The sequence below is a fragment of the Delphinus delphis genome, chromosome 20 (assembly GCF_949987515.2).
Source record: "Delphinus delphis chromosome 20, mDelDel1.2, whole genome shotgun sequence".
NCBI classification, from domain to species: domain Eukaryota; kingdom Metazoa; phylum Chordata; class Mammalia; order Artiodactyla; family Delphinidae; genus Delphinus; species Delphinus delphis.
The window spans coordinates 51,733,759-51,753,611 of NC_082702.1; the positions used below are offsets into that span (position 1 = coordinate 51,733,759).

Consider the following 19,853-nt stretch of genomic DNA (forward strand, 5'->3'; position numbering starts at 1 on the left):
ACTGAGGCTGGATCTACACAGTCGTTCTGCTCATGGGTCTAGAAATTCCCTAAGATTGGTCGTCCCCTGTCACTGGATCTGTACTTAACCAGACACAGCCATGGCAGCCAAGTTTCCAAATCAGAGGCACTGTGTAGACACAGCCTGAGTCAGAGGATGGGGAAATGGGTCTTCCCCTTCCTGGACCAGGATGGTGCATTTCAGCAAGTGGGGAGAGGACAAGGGCACCTGGCAGAGGACTGGGAAGATACAGCCCTCGATAGCTCTCCAGCCAGTTGGGGTGGGGACACAGGGGAGGCCAAGTATGCTGCGTTTCCCATCGTTACACAAAACCAAACCAATGAGGAGCAACCAAAGGACACGAGGAAATGGACACGACCCTAGGTATAGCGAGACACCTTGACAGACTCCTTGGCCGGGAATACACTGTGCTCTGATTTCTGAAACACAGGACAGAGCTGGAAGTCACCTGCCCTTGAGCACTGGGCCCTCAGACTTCATAAATTTTGTCCTGCAGGTAGCTGAACAGGGAATCCAGGCCTTTGGAGGAACCCCAGAGCTGTTTGAGCATGAGGCATTCTTTCTCGTTCACATCTTCAAGCACCGACTTCAGGAAGCTCCGGACGAGGCATTTCGACTCCTCCAGCACCTGGAGGGAAACACACAAGCCTCATTAGCCTGGCGCCAGGGACTCTGCTCCAGAAGGATGTACTTAACCTCCTCATGTCCAAAGCCAGAGGAGGTTGCCTCCTCTGGTCCGGGGCTTCCCAGGCCTCTGCCCTTGGCAACGGCCAGGAATGGACTGCAGGCATGCTGAGACGTTGAGCCCTCAGACCTTGGGATGGCTGAGTGGGACCCGCGTTAACCTCAACTGCAGGAGTGACACTGACATATACTCAGAGTCACTTTCTATGGATGTCATGAAAAAGTTTGGGAAATACTGCTTTCACCTCCCCATGCTACCTAACTTAAGAATGGCTGGGATCACAGAGTAAGATAATGAAATGAACTAATGGTTGTCAAAGTATCCGTGGGACCCACGCTGACAGCAATGCCCCTTGGTCAGGCTTAGTAATTAAGAGTAGTAGTAATAAAAGTAGTAATAAAAGTAGAAATCATTGTAATAGTAATAACAATTGCAGTAATTGTAGCAATGAGCAATAATAGTGGTAACAACAGTAACGCTATAGTATTATAGCGATAACAGTAATGTTAGTGGTAGTAATAATGGTAACAACACCATAGTATTATAGCAACAATAACAGTAATGCCAGTGGTCGTAATAATACTACAGTATTATAGTAGTGATAATGGCTGATATTAGTAATATGGTAGCAATCACGGTAATAATAGTAATAATAACCATAATCATGAGTAAGAACAGTGGTAGCAAGCACAGTGATTAGAATAACAATGCCACTACCACCACTGTTAGCCGATCGGCTCTACGATAGGCACTTCTGCATTCTTTTACTTCTTCCTCAAGATAACTGCGCAACTAGGTAGCCGTCTCCGCGTTACAGATGAAAGATGTGAGCTCAGGAAGTGAAGGTGCCCCGGGCCGCCTGATGGGTGTGCCCTGCCAACGCCTGGCTGATTCTGCAGGCTCCAGGCTGCCTCGGTCTGGCAGAGGCATAGCCGGAAGCCGGGCGTCCGAGCATCCTTCCGCTGGCCTCCACCACCCTCTGTGGACCTGGAGGCTCTGGTCCTCAGTCTCACAAAGCGCTTTCCAACAGAAAAAAGCAAGACAAGAGCTCCCTTGCTCAAGCAGGCTGGAAAGGGGCAGTGATCTCCCTCAGCTTGGGCTGGAGGCGAATGGGTGGTAAGAAAGGGCTGGCAGACCAAGGGTGCCTCTTTCCTTCCAAGAATTGCTCTCCTGGGGTCGTGGGGTAGATTCCCGTCTCAGGGGAATCACCCCAAAGCTCCTGAATTCATACCTGTGGGTGGGAGAGGTTTCCTTGCAGTACTTCTTCAAAAGCCGGTTTCATCTGAGCACCTCCACTGCCCAGAGACCAAACTCCTCAGTGGAGCCTTGGGGCCTTTCTCCTCCCTGCCTTTTCAGTCTTACCATCCCTCAGCTAGCCCCTGCACCTGCTCACACCACCAGGAGCCGCTGCCTAGACTCCACGCAGGGTTTTGGACTCTTGCGGCCTCACTCACACCATTTGCTCCGCTGAGAACTTCCACCCACCTCTCTGTGCAGCTGCCCCTATGTCACCAATCATCCCCGTTTGCCCAGGCTCACGGGGTTTCCTGGGACTCGAGATTTTTGGTGCTGAAACCAGGAGAGTCTCAGGCAAAGTGGGACGAGTTGGTCACCAGAATCATCAGGAAGATTAAAAGAGAATTCACATAAAGGGATAAGCAAAGTGCTTGGCCCAACAAGGCTGTACCATCCCCACCCTGCCACTGTCCCTGGGACCAACAGGCTTCCGGGGGGCAGAGCTGACACACAGTACGTGCCCAGTAAAGGCTGATGAGGCATATCAAGAGGGGCGTGGCAGCTGGGTGCAGGCTCGGGGTAGACAGGGAGAAGGAGAGGGGTGCTCACGGGTCAGCCCCACAACCCAGCCCAGCACCCCTGTGACGCTGAAGCACAGGAAGCGTCCGGGCCTGCAGCTCCCAAAGCACCTTCCTCGTTCCCCACTCGGCCCTTTCTCCACCTTCAACAGGGTATTTCCATACAGCGCTCAGAGAGACTTTGATGAGATAAAATCGACACAATTCAAACCCGGTGTCTCCGCGGAGGGGTTATTTATTTATCTGTTTTTCAAGGCGTCTTCAGAGTCGAACTGGTTACATGTGCCAAGCACTGGACAGGCAGGAGAGATGAGGTACCAGGACAGCGGAAACCACTTTTTCTCATCTCTCAACTGGCTTCACACCCTCTGTCCTTATTCGTCTTTGCTTCTCATTTCTTTGAAAACCATAGATGATTTGTATTTTCGTGCATGTTTAGGACTTTCTTTAAAGGCAACCCTTCTACCCCAGGGTATAAATCTCTTCTGTGAGGTTTTCACACTAGAGCTGACGGGGAATATCTAACAGTGCTGACCACCTCCCTCTGGATTTAAGCTCTCAGCACCGAGATGCGGCATCTGTTAAATCACGTACTCCCTGCGTGACTTTTGGCAAGTCGGTCACTCCCTTCCGGCCTCGTTGCCCTCACCTGTAAAATGGGTCTACTGCAAGGACAGGGCACAGAGACTCGGGAACTCACCACCGCGCTGCAGGAGGCCATCTCCTTGACCCGCAGCATGACCTCCTGGCTGAACGTGGTTGGCCAGAAGACCTGTGACACCAGGCCTCTGCTGCATGCCTCCTGGGCGGTGAGCTTCCGCCCGCAGAAGAGCATCTCGTTGGCCTGAGAAAGCAAAGGCAGGAGAAGGCTGAGAGCTGGCACGCCTCCAAGCCTGCTCGCGAGCCCGCCTGCTGTGCGCAACTGTCCCGGCTCCCAGAGGCAGCATCCTTAACTGGGGGCCAAAGATGCTCTGGGGGCTGCTTGCACACGCCTGTGTCTACATGCGTCTTTCTGCACAGAGGGCCCACAGCTTTCACTGAATTCCCCTAAGAAGCCATGTCCCTGCAGGGGCTCCACCTGCAATACCCACTTCCCCCCCGCCCCCGTCTGGTGGCACGGCTGCAGGAGGAGACGTGTGTGGACTGGGAACAGTTCACAGCTGATACCCCTTCCTCGGTGACTGATTCGGGGATGAGCGGATGAGCCACCCGAGATATTAAAGCTGTCTGTGAGGTCTCCAAGCTGGAGAGGATGGGGAAGACACTTCCTCCCTCTCTGGTGGCTTAAGTCACAGAGCCCAGGACCACCCGCTGCTGTGGAGAGGGACGGGCTGCCAAGACAGCAGGGATGGAGAACAAGAGCCCTGCCGGCGCTGGGATTCCCGGGCGTGACACCCCCAAAGGAGGCTCTACTGCTGGACCTGCCAGTTACGGCAACCGTTAAATTCCTTTCTTCCCCTCTTTAAGCCAGTTAAAGTGTTTCCATCACCGGCAGCCAGAAAGGTCCCGAGTAAGACCATAATCCCAACGCAGAGAGGCGCTCCCCTCCCAGTGACCCGGGGCTGTGCATAGGCAGTGCCCAGGTACGAAGGGCAGAAACACCTCCTGCGTCCTGCCGTGGCCTCTGCGCCCCACCCCCCAGAGAACTTCCCCTGACTTTGAAGTGTGCAGCTGTCGTACACGGTCTGGGAAAAGCAACGTGGGAAAGGTCCCGGGCACAGACAGAGCCCAGCGCAGTCACCCACTGACACCAACAAATGACTCTCCCGCTGATAATTAGGGCAAGATGGTCACGGTCCCTCCCCCACCGCCTTCACACAGCAGACAACCAAATCCCTTCCCTGACTGCCGTCCACCTGCCTCCCCTGTCGCTCCCTTCCCGGCCCTGCAGGCTTAGCCGCTCTCAGATGGATGTTGAAATGTCAAGCTCTCCCAGCCTCTGGATCTGTGCACGTGCCTCCCCTTTTGTTCTGGTTGTCACTGGAGGGTCATGATGACCCAAGGGACAATCTTTCACGCCCGAGGAGCAAAATTTGTCCGGTCAGTAATAAGCCTGTGGATGCATTCGGCTGGACGTTTGAAGACAAATACGTGTCACTGAACGTATTCAGAGACACTGTCTCAGGAAGGAGGAATGCGAGGAAGGAACCCAGTAGAAGGAGCCCACCAGGATGCAGTCGGGGAGAACACGTCTCAATCAGCAACATTCTTGGAGTTTCAGAAATGATTGAAGTGAAAGAAAGCGATAAGGCTGTACAAGGTTAACATTTTTGTGACCACGAAGGAATCGGGCAGAGCACAGGGGCCGAGATCAAAAGGGAAAAGCGCCTGCTTCCGGGGCTCTCTGGCTGCCCCGTCTTCCTACCACTGCTGAGATGGTAAAGCCGCAGAAAGTAGCCCCAGCTCCCGAGTCTGAATGGCCTTGCAATCCACCTGCTGGGCCTGCTGCATAGACACCGGCTGGCGGCGACTCTGGGAAGGCAGAGGAAGCTGAGACGACCCCCAGATTCCACAGGCCAGGAGCACCCCCGGGGCTTGACCCACATGAAGGGCTGTATCCTAAACCCAGGACAGAGGAGGGGTGCTGTGGGACCCAAAACCCATGGGTCGCAGGGAAGGACCCGCCGCAGAGAGGAGGCTTACCAGTGCGACACCCAGGATCTGGGGGAAGGTATAGGAGGAACAGCCGGCGGGCGTGAGGCGGATGGTGGCGTAGGGGGTCTGAAACCAGGCTTTCTCGCTGGCCCACACGATGTCGCAAAGGGGCAGGATGGAGGCTCCCAGGCCCAGCGCGGGCCCGTTGATCGCCACCACGATGGGCTTCTTAAACTGGATAAAGGCCTTCACAAAGTCCCTGGGGAAGAGAGAAGACCCCCTTTAGCCGGTGAGCAGGCCTGCTGAGACCCACGGACACCCTTGATTCTGTCGAGGTGGAAATAAGCTTCCCCAGGTGCTGGGAAGAACCCACAGATCAGGAGGGAAGTGGGTGCTCAGCAGGGTCTCATTCTCCCAGACACCGAGCCGCAGAGCTGCGGGCACAGGCGTGGCACACTTAGTGGGTGGTACCAGATTTTCAGAGGGAAACTCATGGGGTGATCACGGTTTGCCCAGAGGGCCCCAGGTCATGCCCGTTGTCCCAGCACTGCACCAGGCTACCCTGTCCTTCCACCCCCTAGATATTGACAAAGTGTAAATATCCTTAAGGAAGATCGCTTGAATGTTAAGGTTCTGAACAGAACCAAAAGGAGGGTGTTACAAGGAAGGGTACGTGAACTCAAGGAGAGAAGGAACATTCTAAGGGCACTGGCGAGGGTGGAATTGGTGGCTTTGAGAGGATGAACCTCTTATTATTCGAGGTGCTCCAAGTCTGGTCTAATGGTCACCCTGGGTGATGCTGCAGAGGGCATTCAAGCTTCAGACGGTAGGCACAGGTGGGGATTGATGACATTTAAGAATGCTTTCAAGTCCTAGGATTGTCTGATTCTGAGTTACCTAAAGACATGCCAGACTCACCCGGGGTGGATTCAGAATGCTGACAAGGGTCTCTATATTTGGGTGGCTTTGACCAAAACTGGGGAAGGATGCTGGGCTCCCCTGGAGGTGTGAGGCACCTGGCACCATGCCTACGAATTAGGCGATATGCTATCTCCCTGCCCTTCCGCGTTGAGCAAGGTTACAGGGTGCATCTTTAATATTAAACAGAGACGCCTACAATAAACCTCTACTTCCTTGCCTTAGAACACTTTTCACCTTTCCCTTAGTTGCTGTATTAAGGTCTATAAAATTTTAACATTCATGTGGACACAGAGGAAAGATCCAGGATGTCTAGCAAAGCTTGCATCCCTCATTATTCTCAGGTGGAAGATCGGAAACTAACAAGAACTCACAAGAATAAAATCCAAACTCCTGACCATGACCTTGGTCTGCCTCTGCTTACCTCTCCAGACGTATCTCCTGTCTCTCTCACCCCTGTTCACTGTGCAGGAGCTGCGCCGGCCTTCTGAGAGTTCTTGGAAAACACCACTATCACAATTTGCAATTATCCTAATTATCTGCTTGCTTACTTGAATTCTCCTCCCCCTTTAGTTCCTGAAGGAAACTCACAGGTCTGCCTTGGGCACTGCTTGGTCTCCATGCATACTGGAATTAGCACTCAGTAAACAATCTCCCAGAATGAGAGCAAAGACTGCAGATGTGTAGCGGTGATGCACGAGCTATTCACCAGACCTGGTTTCCCTTCCCTCTTCTTCCTGAGGCTGCAACTGGAACACGGTCCCCAGGCTCCCTTGCAGGTGGCTGTGGCCCAGTAAACAAGTGCTGGCCGATGGGATGTAAGTGGAAACCAAATACACACTTCCAGGCCTGATGCAAGGAAACCTCCCACCACACAGCCCCCCAAGCCCTCTCATCTTGACAAGCTTGGCAGTCTTGGAAGACCTTTGTTGAGCCGCAAGATGGACGGAGTTTGAGTTCCTGAGTCACCACTTGGAGGATAGTCATGGGCTGATCAGCAACTTCTGTTCTAGGTTCACATATATGTGAAGTAAATTTCTATCACAGCTGAGCTGTTATATACATTTGGGGTTCATTTGTTACAGCAGCTAATACTTAACTAATACAAATGTCGAGCTGATTTATCCCTTCTCAGTTGATACTATTCCCCCCGAATTCTTATCGAAAGATGTGGGTATCACGGTGATATGCTGGGATCAGATTGAACTGTGAGAAGACTGCTTAATACTCCACTGGGGTAGGGGGTATCTTAGGACCTACACGTTGTCATGAAAGTACACGCCCAGGCTTGAGACGTCAGATTTCCTGACATCCGTGTGATTCTGTGAGTAGATTCTCTGTGAGGTATCTCAGTCACTGCTGCCCCACTGTGGCTGATCCCAGAAGGATACTGCTACCCAGAGGGAGACCTGGCACCACGGCCTTCTGAGTCCTGGTTTTCCAGTGGCCCATTTCCTGGCTAGACTTTCTAACTTCATGGCTTCAGTCACTGGTTTTAACAAGTGCTTTTTACCAAATGCAATTTGGAGTCTGCAGGAGATGTGGGGCTTCCTTGTAGGGTCCTTGGAACCACAGGGTTTGGGTATTTTTAACAGATGTTCTACTCCTAAATCCCCTCATATGATTCCAGGATCTTGGATCTCAGAGTTGGGAAGGACTTTAAGAGGCATGGAGCCATATGACAAACCCACAGCCAACATCGTCCTCAATGGTGAAAAACTGAAAGCATTTCCACTAAGATCAGGAACAAGACAAGGTTGCCCACTCTCACCACTCTTATTCAACATAGTTTTGGAAGTTTTAGCCACAGCAATCAGAGAAGAAAAGGAAATAAAAGGAATCCAAATCAGAAAAGAAGAAGTAAAGCTGTCACTGTTTGCAGATGACATGATACTATACATAGAGAATCCTAAAGATGCTACCAGAAAACTACTAGAGCTAATCAATGAATTTGGTAAAGTAGCAGAATACAAAATTAATGCACAGAAATCTCTGGCATTCCTATACACTAATGATGAAAAATCTGAAAGTGAAATCAAGAAACACTCCCATTTACCACTGCAACAAAAAGAATAAAATATCTAGGAATAAACCTACCTAAGGAGACAAAAGACCTGTATGCAGAAAATTATAAGACACTGAGGAAAGAAATTAAAGATGATACAAATAGATGGAGAGATATACCATGTTCTTGGATTGGAAGAATCAACATTGTGAAAATGACTCTACTACCCAAATCAATCTACAGATTCAATGCAATCCCTATCAAACTACCACTGGCATTTTTCACAGAAATAGAACAAAAACTTTCACAATGTGTATGAAAAGACCCTGAACAGCCAAAGAAATCTTAAGAACAAAAAATGGAGCTGGAGGAAACAGGCTCCCTGGCTTCAGACTATACTACAAAGCTACAGGAATCAAGACAGTATGGTACTGACACAAAAACAGAAAGATAAATCAATGGAACAGGATAGAAAGCCCAGAGATAAACCCACGCACATATGGTCACCTTATCTTTGATAAAGGAGGCAGGAATGTACAGTGGAGAAAGGACAGCCTTTTCAATAAATGGTGCTGGTAAAACTGGACAGGTACATTTAAAAGTATGAGATTAGAACACTCCCTAACACCATACACAAAAATAAGCTCAAAATGGATTAAAGACCTAAATGCAAGGCCAGAGGAAAACATAGGCAGAACGCTCTATGACATAAATCACAGCAAGATCCTTTTTGACCCACTTCCTAGGAAATGGAAAAACATAAATAAACAAATGGGACCTAATGAAACTTCAAAGCTTTTGCACAGCAAAGGAAACCATAAACAAGACAACAAACAAAAGACAACCCTCAGAATGGGAGAAAATATTTGCAAATGAAGCAACTGACAAAGGATTAATCTCCAAAATTTACAAGCAGCTCATGCAGCTCGATAACAAAAAAACAAACAACCCAATCCAAAAATGGGCAGAAGACCTAAATAGACATTTCTCCAAAGAAGATATACAGACTGCCAACAAACACATGAAAGAATGCTCAACATCATTAATCATTAGAGAAATGCAAATCAAAACTACAATGAGATATCATCTCACACCAGTCAGAATGGCCATCATCAAAAAGTCTAAAAACAATAAATGCTGGAGAGGGTGTGGAGAAAAGGGAACACTCTTGCACTGCTGGTGGGAATGTGAATTGGTACAGCCACTATGGAGAACAGTATGGAGGTTCCTTAAAAAACTAAAAATAGAACTACCATATGACCCAGCAATCCCACTACTGGGCTTATGCCCTGAGAAAACCATAATTCAAAAAGATTCATGTACCAAAATGTTCATTGCAGCTCTATTTACAATAGCCAGGAGATGGAAACAACCTAAGTGTCCATCATCGGATGAATGGATAAAGAAGATGTGGCACATATATACAATGGAATATTACTCAGCCATAAAAAGAAACGAAACTGAGTTATTTGTAGTGAGGTGGATGGACCTAGAGTCTGTCATAAAGAGTGAAGTAAGTCAGAAAGAGAGAGACAAATACCGTATGCTAACACATATATATGGAATCTAAGAAAAAAAAATGTCATGAAGAACCTAGGGGTAAGACAGGAATAAAGACACAGACCTACTAGAGAATGGACTTGAGGACACGGGGAGGGGGAAGGGTAAGCTGTGACAAAGTGAGAGAGTGGCATGGACATATATACACTACCAAACGTAAAATAGATAGCTAGTGGGAAGCAGCCGCATAGCACAGGGAGATCAGCTCGGTGCTTTGTGACCGCCTGGAGGGGTGGGATAGGGAGGGTGGGAGGGAGATGAAAGAGGGAGGAGATATGGGAACATATGTATATGTATAACTGATTCACTTTGTTATAAAGCAGAAACTAACACACCATTGTAAAGCAATTATACTCCAATAAAGATGTTAAAAAGAAGAAAAAAAAAGAGGCATGGAGCCCAATCTTCCACTTGTGCAGAATCCCCTCCACAGCCTCCCGAGGACACATCATGGCCTCTGTTGAACATTCTCAATGAAGAGGGTCCATCCCTATAAAGGCGCCTCCCTGCCGAGGCCCTTATGTGGGCCCCTCCGATGCTCCTATTTGCTCTGCTTCACCATCCACACGACAGTTCTTCCAGAATTCACCTGGGCCCTCATGACTTCCCAGAAGCTTCCCCTTCCAGACCCAGAGACTTTCATGCTATTGTTTCCAACCTGAGCTCTGTGCAGAGGCACCAAGGACCCCCGAGGAGGGCTAAGGGGCCCAGGTGTGCTCAGCTCCGACCCTCCACCCCCAAGCTCCCCTGTTTCAGTCCAGCAGCCTCATGAATTCATTTCCTTGATATAAAAATGTGATGCACAGACTGCTCTCCCCATCCTTTCCCTCTCACCTCAAGCAGTAGATCTCTATCGCGAGGGCCCGCCGGATGTGGGAGCCAGACAACACACAGGATATTGCATTACAGACACTGCCGCTCAGATAGCTGATGCTGCTCTGCGTGGCGGGGCTGCGCTGGGGAGGTGGCTGGCCGTCTTCCCCCCGCGTCAGAGTCCCTCAGGCTGACACCAGCCCTCGCTTCTCCCTCCCAGGCTGATGTGGCAGAAGGAGCAGGAACTTTGGGGTCTGAAAGACTTGGGGTCAAGTCTCAACACTGCCCCTCACTAGTGGGGAGACCTCGGACAAGTTACCCAGTCTCTGGAGCCTCATTTTGCTTCCTGGAAAATGGGAAAGCCAGTGGGGGTGTCCACAAGAATTAAATGTGATGGTCCACCAGAGGCACCAGCACACTGCCTGGCACACAGGCCACTGTTATCACGGTCGGCGCATCGGCTACGGAGGGTGGACACAGCTTTCACTCCATTCTCAGTGGTCTGTAATCTGCTCACCTGGCCTGAAGGAGACTCAGCAAAATTCTGCACATGGGGATGTCTGCATTTCACCTGGAGCACTTGGCATCTGTGACCCCGTTATCCAGTCCCTTTAACCGGAGCTGTACAGTGCAGCCCTCCCACTGCCAAAGTTCAGAGCCAAGGCATCCGGGACGGGGCCTGTGAGCACCAGGTACACACGGTGACAACCATCCTGGGCCGCCCCCAGAAGCCCACTCCATAGTCAGACCCAGGCTGAGCTAGAACTTGCGGCTGGAAGTAACACGGGTAACCATGAAAATAATTCTTTACACTTATTCTAAGTACTCATTCTGGGCCAGGCATGGGTCAAGTATTGTACACAAGTTATCTGATTCCTCTTTGTCCCAGCAGCCCGCCAGCAGGCCACCACATCCCCTGTGAGGAGTTCAGGTGAGGGCAGCCTCTCATCCAGGATTGGGCGGACAGCTTTGCTTGGATCCTGGATAGAGGCGTCTTCGGAATGAGTCATCTGAGCTCTTCCCACATCTGCCAGTCCATTCAGTGAACATCTGCAGAGGGAACGCAGCTTCCCGGGCCATGTGCACGCATGTTTTCTTTACGAAACTTTGAGGATGGGAAGGGAGCACCGCTGGGGGTACTGTGGCTGCGTGGCCCAGCCGACAGCGTGCGTGTGCCGGGAGAATTGCAAGGGATGCCCGCAGGTGATAAGGTCCTGTGGCCAAAATATGTCTCAGCCATGCCAGATTGTGAACGAAGTTCTTTCACAAGAGACTGCTCAGACAGTAAATACGTTAATGTGCCTGGAAAATCCGCAGGAGTGGGGACAGAACTCATTTATTGACAGAGCCCCTCGCTCACGATGCTGCTCTGGAAAGCTACAGAACAGTCTTTGGGGAAGGCTTCTCTGCACTGTGTTCCTGAAACTTCTGGTGCGCTCAGTCAAGGTGCAGAAGCCTCTTGGTTGGTACGGGGCGGGGGTTCTCAACCCTGTCTTCATATTAGAAACACCGAGGGAACTTTAAAACCCCCACCTCACACACAGTAACTCAGAAGCTCCTGGAGGGACAGCCGAGCAGCTGGGTTTTGGAAAAGCTCACTGGGCTGAGAACTGGTGGCCCAGGGGACACCCCTACTCCATCTCCCTGGGTCCCTGCCAGCCCACGAACTAGGAAACTCCGCTTCCTCTGCCGCCTTTCCCTTTGCTCTGCCTAAGAGAAACTCTCCTTCCTGAGGAGATGGCAACTGTCTGAGCTCCACTGGCTGCGTTTCTCCAGAGATGAGGTCATGCGTTCAGCATCTCCTCCAGTTTGGGACTGCAGCTAATGCCACCAGTGAAACTCGTAAACCAGGTGAAGGCTACAGCCACGACTTTGCTCAGGCCACAGAGGTAGGCGCCCCATCTCTGACAGTCCCATAAATGAGGAGGGATGCTTATGGGGGACCCTGCTGGTCCCCTCACTATGTGACAAGGTGCCTGTGAAAGGACACAGCCGAGTGGAGCAAAGAGCAAACCACCGTGTACACGGCTGGGCTATCTGCACGTGGGCAGCCTGAGAGCAGCCTGAAACCACGACGCCTTTTCTCGTAACTGCCTTCAGGTAGCCCACGTCTCTTCCAGCAAGAATTCTGCCACGGGAAGTGCACAGGGGTTTTAGAGCAGAGATTCTAGGGGATGCTTCCCCCTAAAGAGGGACTCGGAACCCCACGTGTGCAGGCGTCCCTGTGTCACCTCTTGGAGGCTCTGCATCCCCTGGAAGCCTCCCTTGCCTGTGGGAATCAGCTTCCGGGAGACGCTGCCAGAGCCCAGTGAGACTGGAGGCCACAGAAAATCCCTAACATGCGGCCGGAGGCTCCACGACTCCACGCAGAGTAACTGCTCCTTTTCAAGGGACCAGGAGGCATCACTGAACCGTGGCTTGTCTGAGGACCACATGAGATGCAGCAGTGGGCGTATGTGCCCTTCCCAGGATGGAGGACCCGTGACACCCTTGCTGGAAATCATGATCACTTGCTTTTGACACATGCATAAAGAATGGAGAAATAACTACCCTTCAGTGTCCCAGAGGAGATACTGATCTTTGGGATTGGATGTCACCCCGAGGATCCCACTTTTTGCCCCAAAGGCAATAAGACAGTGGGGGAAACATTTCCCACCCCATTGGATCTGCATACACACAGCTCCCCACACCCATCCTTCTCCCCAGGGCTGAGCCATGTCAGCTCCAGGAGGCAGGGACCCCCAGAAAAACAAAGATTTCACCATCAGGCAGAGGGTGGGAGTAGTGTGTATAATACTTGGGCATTACCAGACACTGGGCTTAATATGAAGAAATAAAATCTCTTTTTGATCCAAAGAATAAAGTGGGATATAACCTAGAGTGTAGAAGCATCCCTAATTTTGGCAGGAAGACACTGGATGCCCAGTTAAAATCTGAATTTCAGATAAACATCAAATAATGTTTTTAGTTCATGTATACCCCACGTACTGCATGCGTTGGGATACACCTATGCTTTAGAAAATGTTTCATTGTTTGAAATCCCAATTTAACTGAGCAGTCTGTATGTTTTTTATTATTCATTTTTTCGGCTGCACCGCGCAGCACGTGGGATCTTAGTTCCCCAACTAGGGATGGAACCCGTGCCCCCAGCCATGGAAGCGTGGAGTCTTAACCACTGGACCGCCAGCGAAGTCCCTGAGCAGCCTGTATTTTTCAGTGGTAAACATGGCAGCCCGAGGCAGGTCCCCAAGTGTTTGAACATGAGCAGGGCTCACCTGATGGCCTCTGCAATCCGGGTGCTCTCCTTCCTCCGGTCACTGGACAACCGGCCAATTAGGTAGGAGTAATCCAGGCCACTGCAGAACACGCTGCCCACGGCGCTAAGCAGCAGCAGTTTGCTGTCGTCCGTGGCCGCGTTGCAGAGCGCGCGCCGCACCTCCTTCATGATCTGTGGGCAGAGACGGATTTGCGGGGGTGAGTGTCCATTTGTAAGCCAGGGGCCTTCAGACCTGTGCCGACCCCTGGGCGCAGAGGCCAGTCAGTCTACTCGGCCTGTGCAGGGAGCCTCCCCTGAACACACGCCACGTCCAGACCAAGCAATGAAACGCCAAACCAGACACCCTGCACCATCCCGGAGGCAGCACAGAGCGCTAAGGAGGTGCCAGTGGGGTCACTGGCTGCAGACTCGGAAGCCTGGCGTGGAGCCATCTAAGCCCTGGTAAATCTCTGCAGATCTTCCTCCAGCGTTCGCTTGTTTAGCCCTTTCCGAGGGGTGGGAAAATACTCCTGTGCACAGCCCAGGTGAGGTATGTTAGCCAGCACTAGAAGGCCCGGTTTAATTACACTCTTCCTTACCCTAAACTCCACTAAGATGCTCACGTGGCTTATAGGTGGCACGTAGGAAGTGGGCTTTGGCAACAGACCCATAACGTTTTCCACGTGCTGAGGAAAATAACCATTAAACACGTATTCTGTATCCAGCTAAACCATTATTCAAAGGCAAGGGTAAAGAGTAGGCATTTTCAGTTAAAAGAATGTCTGCCACCCTTAGGCCCTCACTGAAAGAACTAAGAAAGGATGCACTTCAAGAAGAAGAAAACCATGTTCAGAAAGAAAAACTGACATGTAAGGAACAGCAACCAGCACAGAAAGTGGAGAATGTGTTAGGAAATCAATATAAGAATTGACTGTAGGGCTTCCCTGGTGGCGCAGTGGTTGAGAGTCCCCTGCGGGTTCGTGCCCTGGTCCGGGAGGATACCACGTGCCGCGGAGCGGCTGGGCCCGTGAGCCATGGCCGCTGAGGCTGCGCGTCCAGAGCCTGTGCTCCACAACGGGAGAGGCCACCACAGTGAGAGAGGCCCGTGTACCGCAAACAAAACAAAACAAAACAAAAAAAGAAGAATTGACTGTAAAAATCATCATACTGATAATGGCTAATTGGAAGCTGGGGTTTTGCACAAGGTAGAACTATAGCCTTAGGCAATAATATTGGGTTAGATGACGAGAGTTAGGGCGTGCCGAGGTTATGTGTCTGGGAGTGGTGCAAAGGGTCATGATCACGTTTAGGCTCCGCTACGTGTACATAGCTTAAGGAAAACTTCTTAAAAGTACGTGAATTACAACTAATGGCTGCAGGGGAGGGGCAAAATAAAGCAAGCTTCATCACTCAATCCAACAGAAGTTAGGGAAGCAGGAAAAATAAGCGCAAAAAGTGCACAGTAAGAAAAAACAAGGCATTTACTTGCCTGAGTGGAGCTGACAGTCCAACAGGAGAGACAGTAAAGGAACAGGCTTTTAAAGGATTGTTATTAATTATTCAAAAGGCAGAATCACAGGGTATAGTGGGGAAATTTTATGAGCATTGTTTTTTAAATTGTACTTTAAATGACACACACCCCCGCCACCCCGCTTAATTAAGCAATTAAGAGGGGTCAGGGGTTGCGTCTGTTAACTTCCACGTAACATTTTACTCCAAACAAAATTCCTGTAAGGTAGGGAATGGTATCCCAATCTTGCAGATGAAGCAAGGAAGACTCAGAGGAGCGAAGTAAGTGGTTCAAGGTCACCAGTAAGAGGCAGAACCAGGATGCAAATCTCACCCCTACGTCCTTTCTCTGTCCATGACTGCACACTGTAGGATGACTTAAATAAATGGATGAATCTTTGTGGAAAAAACACCAGGCCTAGACGTCAATCTGAATCACGACTCTCGGGGTCTGAGCTCTGTGGGAAGGACGGGAGAAGTACTTTCCGCTCTTAACAGGGGATAAGCCACAGATACTCACTTTGAACATCAGAAAAGCTAACAGGCCACTATCATGTGGGTCCTCTAATCCATCTGACTCCAGAAATAGACACACTCTCACCTAGATATGAACTCTATTTCTCTGAGAGGCAAAGAAAACCCTGCTCTGAAGACATGAGCTGCACTTCTGCGTGTGACTCTCCATGCGAGGGCACACGTACTTGTCAATTAGTAAAAACAAAATCAAACACGGCGGCTGCCTCCTTTACGAATTAAGTGGAAAGTGGCTTTGTGTTTTCTTCATACAACAGAAGTACACACTACATTTTTAATTTTAAAAAACGTATATATCTAGTTAGTATGCCCTTCCTTTGCCTTTCTCGTGTTGATAATCCAATTTGGACTGATGGCTAAGGTGCCACCTTCTCGAAGGACCACGCCCCATCCCACCACCTATTTTATAATGTAACTGGTGTGTTTAGAGTAAAAGGTTCTAAAATTATTACACACTCCTTTGCCTTCTTAAACAGAACACATGGCACACATGTAACTACCTCTCCAGGGCAAGTGCTACAGCCTGTAAAGGAGCAGTCCCCTCAGAGGCTCCCAGGGCATGCTTCTGTTACAAAAGGGGCCAGACCGTGGTGCACCTGGAAGTCCCAGGTCCGTTCTGGAGATTCACTGCCCCTGCTCTGCTCTTGCCAGCCACTACCTGCTCCTGCGTGAGTGTCTGCTAGAGAAAGCATGCTCCTCCCTGCCACTTCTACCTTTCGATCTGCCACGGGTTGGAAGCAGGTGACCAAATCCATTAAAAGCGGGTATAGGGATTCTCTGGTGGCGCAGTGGTTGAGAGTCCGCCTGCCGATGCAGGGGACGTGGGTTCGTGCCCCAGTCCAGGAAGATCCCACATGCCGCGGAGCAGCTGGGCCTGTGAGCCATGGCCGCTGAGCCTGTGCGTCCAGAGCCTGTGCTCCGCAACGGGAGAGGCCGCAACAGTGAGAGGCCCGCGTACCGCAAAAAAAAAAAAAAGGGTATAGAAAGGGAGCAGACCAGGGTCCCTCTCTCTCCTTCATCTTTACTTGCTGAACCCAGTCACCCAGGGCCCGTCTCAACTGCGACCACCCTCACGAAGGTCTTCCCAAATACCGCAGACAAAACGCCACCCCTCCTTCCCCTGACACCCCAAGTAATTTAAATCCCTGCTCTGACGCTTCTACAAATTCCCTGGTAGAACGAGTGTCTCCTTACTTTTTCCTGCCTCCTTCCTGATTTAAACCCCTGTGACAGGCAGCCTCTAAGGCAGCTGGTATTCACACCTGTGTGCAATCCCCTCCCCTCGAGTACAGACAAGACCTAGTGACCCACTTCTAACCGAGAGAATATGGTAAAGTGATGGATGCCCCTGTCAAGAGGAGACTAAGATACAAGATGATGATAGCCTGTCTTGGCTGTCCTCTTTTTTTTTTTTCCTGGCTGCACTGCGAGGCTTGCGGGATCTGAGTTCCCCAACCAAGGATTGAACCCGAGCCCCAGCAGTGAAAGCACCAAGTCCTAACCACTGGACCACCTGGGAATTCCCTCGGCCGTCCTCTTTTGCCAAACCTCTTTCTTGAAGCTCTCGGTCCAGGGGATGCAGGCTGCCATGCTGTGAGTACCCCTGTGGAGAGGGTATGCCATAGTCCATGGGGAGTAGCCAATGACAAGGAACTGATGTCTCTGGCCAGTGAGGACCTGGGACCTGCCAGCAGCCAGCTGGAGGAGCCTGAAAGTGGAGCCTCCCCCATCGAGCCTTCAGGTGAGACTGCAGCCGCAGCCAACACCTCAACTGCAGCCTTGTGGGAGACTCTGAGGCAGAAGTACCCAGCTAAGCCAAGCCAGCACACTTGACCCTCACAGACTGTATTTGTTGTTTTAAGATGCTAAGTTTAGGGCAATGTGTTATGTGGTAATATAACTAATACCATCCCTTAAGAGTTTAAATAAGGGCTTCCCTGGTGGCTCAGTGGTTAAGAATCCGCCTGCCAACCGAGGTGACACGGGTTCGATCCTTGGTCCGGGAAGATCCCACATGCCACGGAGCAACTAAGCCCATGCGCCACAACTACTGAGCCTGTGCTCTAGAGCCTGCGAGCTACAACTACTGAGCCCACATGCCACAACTACTGAGCCCAGGTGCCACAACTACTGAACCTGCATGCCGCAACTATGGAGCCCACATGCTGCAACTACTGAAGCCCATGCACCTAGAGCCCATGCTCCACAACAAGAGAAACCACTGTGATGAGAAGCCCACAAACAACGAAGAGTAGACCCCACTCACCACAGCTAGAGAAAGCCCATGCACAGCAACGAAGACCCAACACAGCCAAAAAAAAAAAAAAAGAGCTTCAATAAAATAGTATTCTACTCATCTGTTTAGCCCTATAACACCAGGAAACTGTGCATGTAACAGAATTTAATAAATGTTTGTTGGACTGAGTGAATGGTACAGTGTTTACCTCCTCAAGAAGTTTAGAGTCTAATGGAGGCAATCAGACATTTCACAAATTACCACACAGCTACACATACACTGATAACTGGGATGTGTTCCAGGAGGGAGAGTGCAGAGGCCATGAGAGACAGACATAACCTGGTCCAGGAGGGGAGGGAAGACTTCCCTGTGGAAGCAGTGGCTGAGCTGAGATCCTTAGGAACAGCAAGGTTCAGCTAAGCCAGGAGGGAAGGAAGGCTGCTTTAGTCAGAAAGACAGGCATGTACAAAGGCCCTGGGGCAGGTGTGAGCATGAAAGAAAGCCAGGGTGACTGGAGTGCAGCAAGAGAAGAGTGGAAGTCCCAAATCCTTTCCTGAGATTCACTGCCCCTGCTCTGCACTTGTTAGCTATGTGATGTGAGATGAGGCTGGAGGGTCAGAAGCACCAGCCTCGCCAGCAACATTAGTTAAGGGTTTTGATTCTTATCAAGAACCATCAGGAGCCATTGATGTCTTTGAAGTGCGTGTGTGTGTGTTGGGGGGGCGCTGACTTGATTGTATTTGCATTTCCAACAGATCACTCTGTCTTCTGAAGAACGGATGACAGGGCAGGAAACATGACAGTGGGCAGACTTGTTAGTAGGTTATTACAATAGTGCAGACAAAATAGCTAGTAGTGTGGACTCTCATGTTTGTGATGGAAACAGAAGGAAACATATGAGAGCTATTTAAGAATTAACTGGCTTGCAGATGGTGTGGATATAGCAGGTATGATCAAGAGGGTGTGAGGTGTGCCCCCATGGAGGGTGGTGATCTGTCTGCCGAGGCTGGGAGCCACCAAGAAAACCAGGAACAGCGTGAGGGCCTGAGGTCCTCTCCTAATGGGAAAGTGAATGAGCTTTTAATCACCAAGACTCTGGACAATCTATTTTTCTGGCTCTTTCCTTAAGGGGCATTTTCATTATTTTCCTGGCTCTTTGCTATATTTCAGACAGGAGAAATATTACAACACACCTGCTAGCCTCAGAATCTAGTTACTACACCCAGTAATGTGTGAATTTCTGCCCATGAGGCCGATCCAGCCAATGTCACATATACAACTAGAAAAAGAATTCAGTTATGACTGTGAAGGAGGCCTCCTTCCAGTCCCTCCATGAACGAGCAGGGCTGGGCCTGCTGGTGGCTGTTAAGTCACCTCCGCTTCATCTTAACAATGATAGGAACATTCACTGAATACCTCCTAGGTGCCAGGGACTCTGAGAGCCTCTTTTGCAGATATTATCTCTAATCCCACAGGGAAGATACTGTATAATTTCTGTAAACGAGAATGCTCAGAGAAGGAAAGTAATCCCAAGGTAACAGAAGAGGTAAATTAGTGGAAGGAGGGTTCAGACCCGGTCTGCTAGGCTCCTGCGCTAACTCTGTACCCCCTCCCTAACACCACCTCCTCATTTCAACAGGACCTTCATTTCGGGGCTACTTTACCCAGTTAGCCAATTTATCCATAGAGTCAATCCACTTTGGCTGCTGAGAGAGCTGAAAACACCCCATCAATGACTGTTTCTCCGTCTTCCTCCTGTTCTGTTACTGACAGACACCAGTTAGGAGTAAACCCCCTAATTAATCAAGCCCGCGGCTCGGGAGGTGAGAACCCGGGCACCTTAAATCACTTGAATGCCACACGTTTCTGTGATGAGAAGGCAACAGTTAGTACACAGAGCTGCTCCA

The 19,853-nt window shown here is 50.3% G+C and overlaps 1 protein-coding gene across 1 annotated transcript in view; it reads right to left on the reverse strand.

Moving 5' to 3' along the window:
• Positions 1-299: 299 nt before the first annotated feature.
• CDYL2 (chromodomain Y like 2) overlaps positions 300-19,853 on the reverse strand; it is a 182,180-nt gene continuing 162,626 nt past the window's right edge. Inside the window, exons 4-7 of the mRNA XM_060000850.1 lie at positions 13,687-13,859; positions 5,164-5,374; positions 3,221-3,364; positions 300-649 (exon numbers count right to left, since the gene is read on the reverse strand). Coding sequence (XP_059856833.1) covers positions 491-649; positions 3,221-3,364; positions 5,164-5,374; positions 13,687-13,859 — 687 coding nt within the window. The 3' untranslated portion in view covers positions 300-490. The remainder of the gene's footprint in view (positions 650-3,220; positions 3,365-5,163; positions 5,375-13,686; positions 13,860-19,853) is intronic.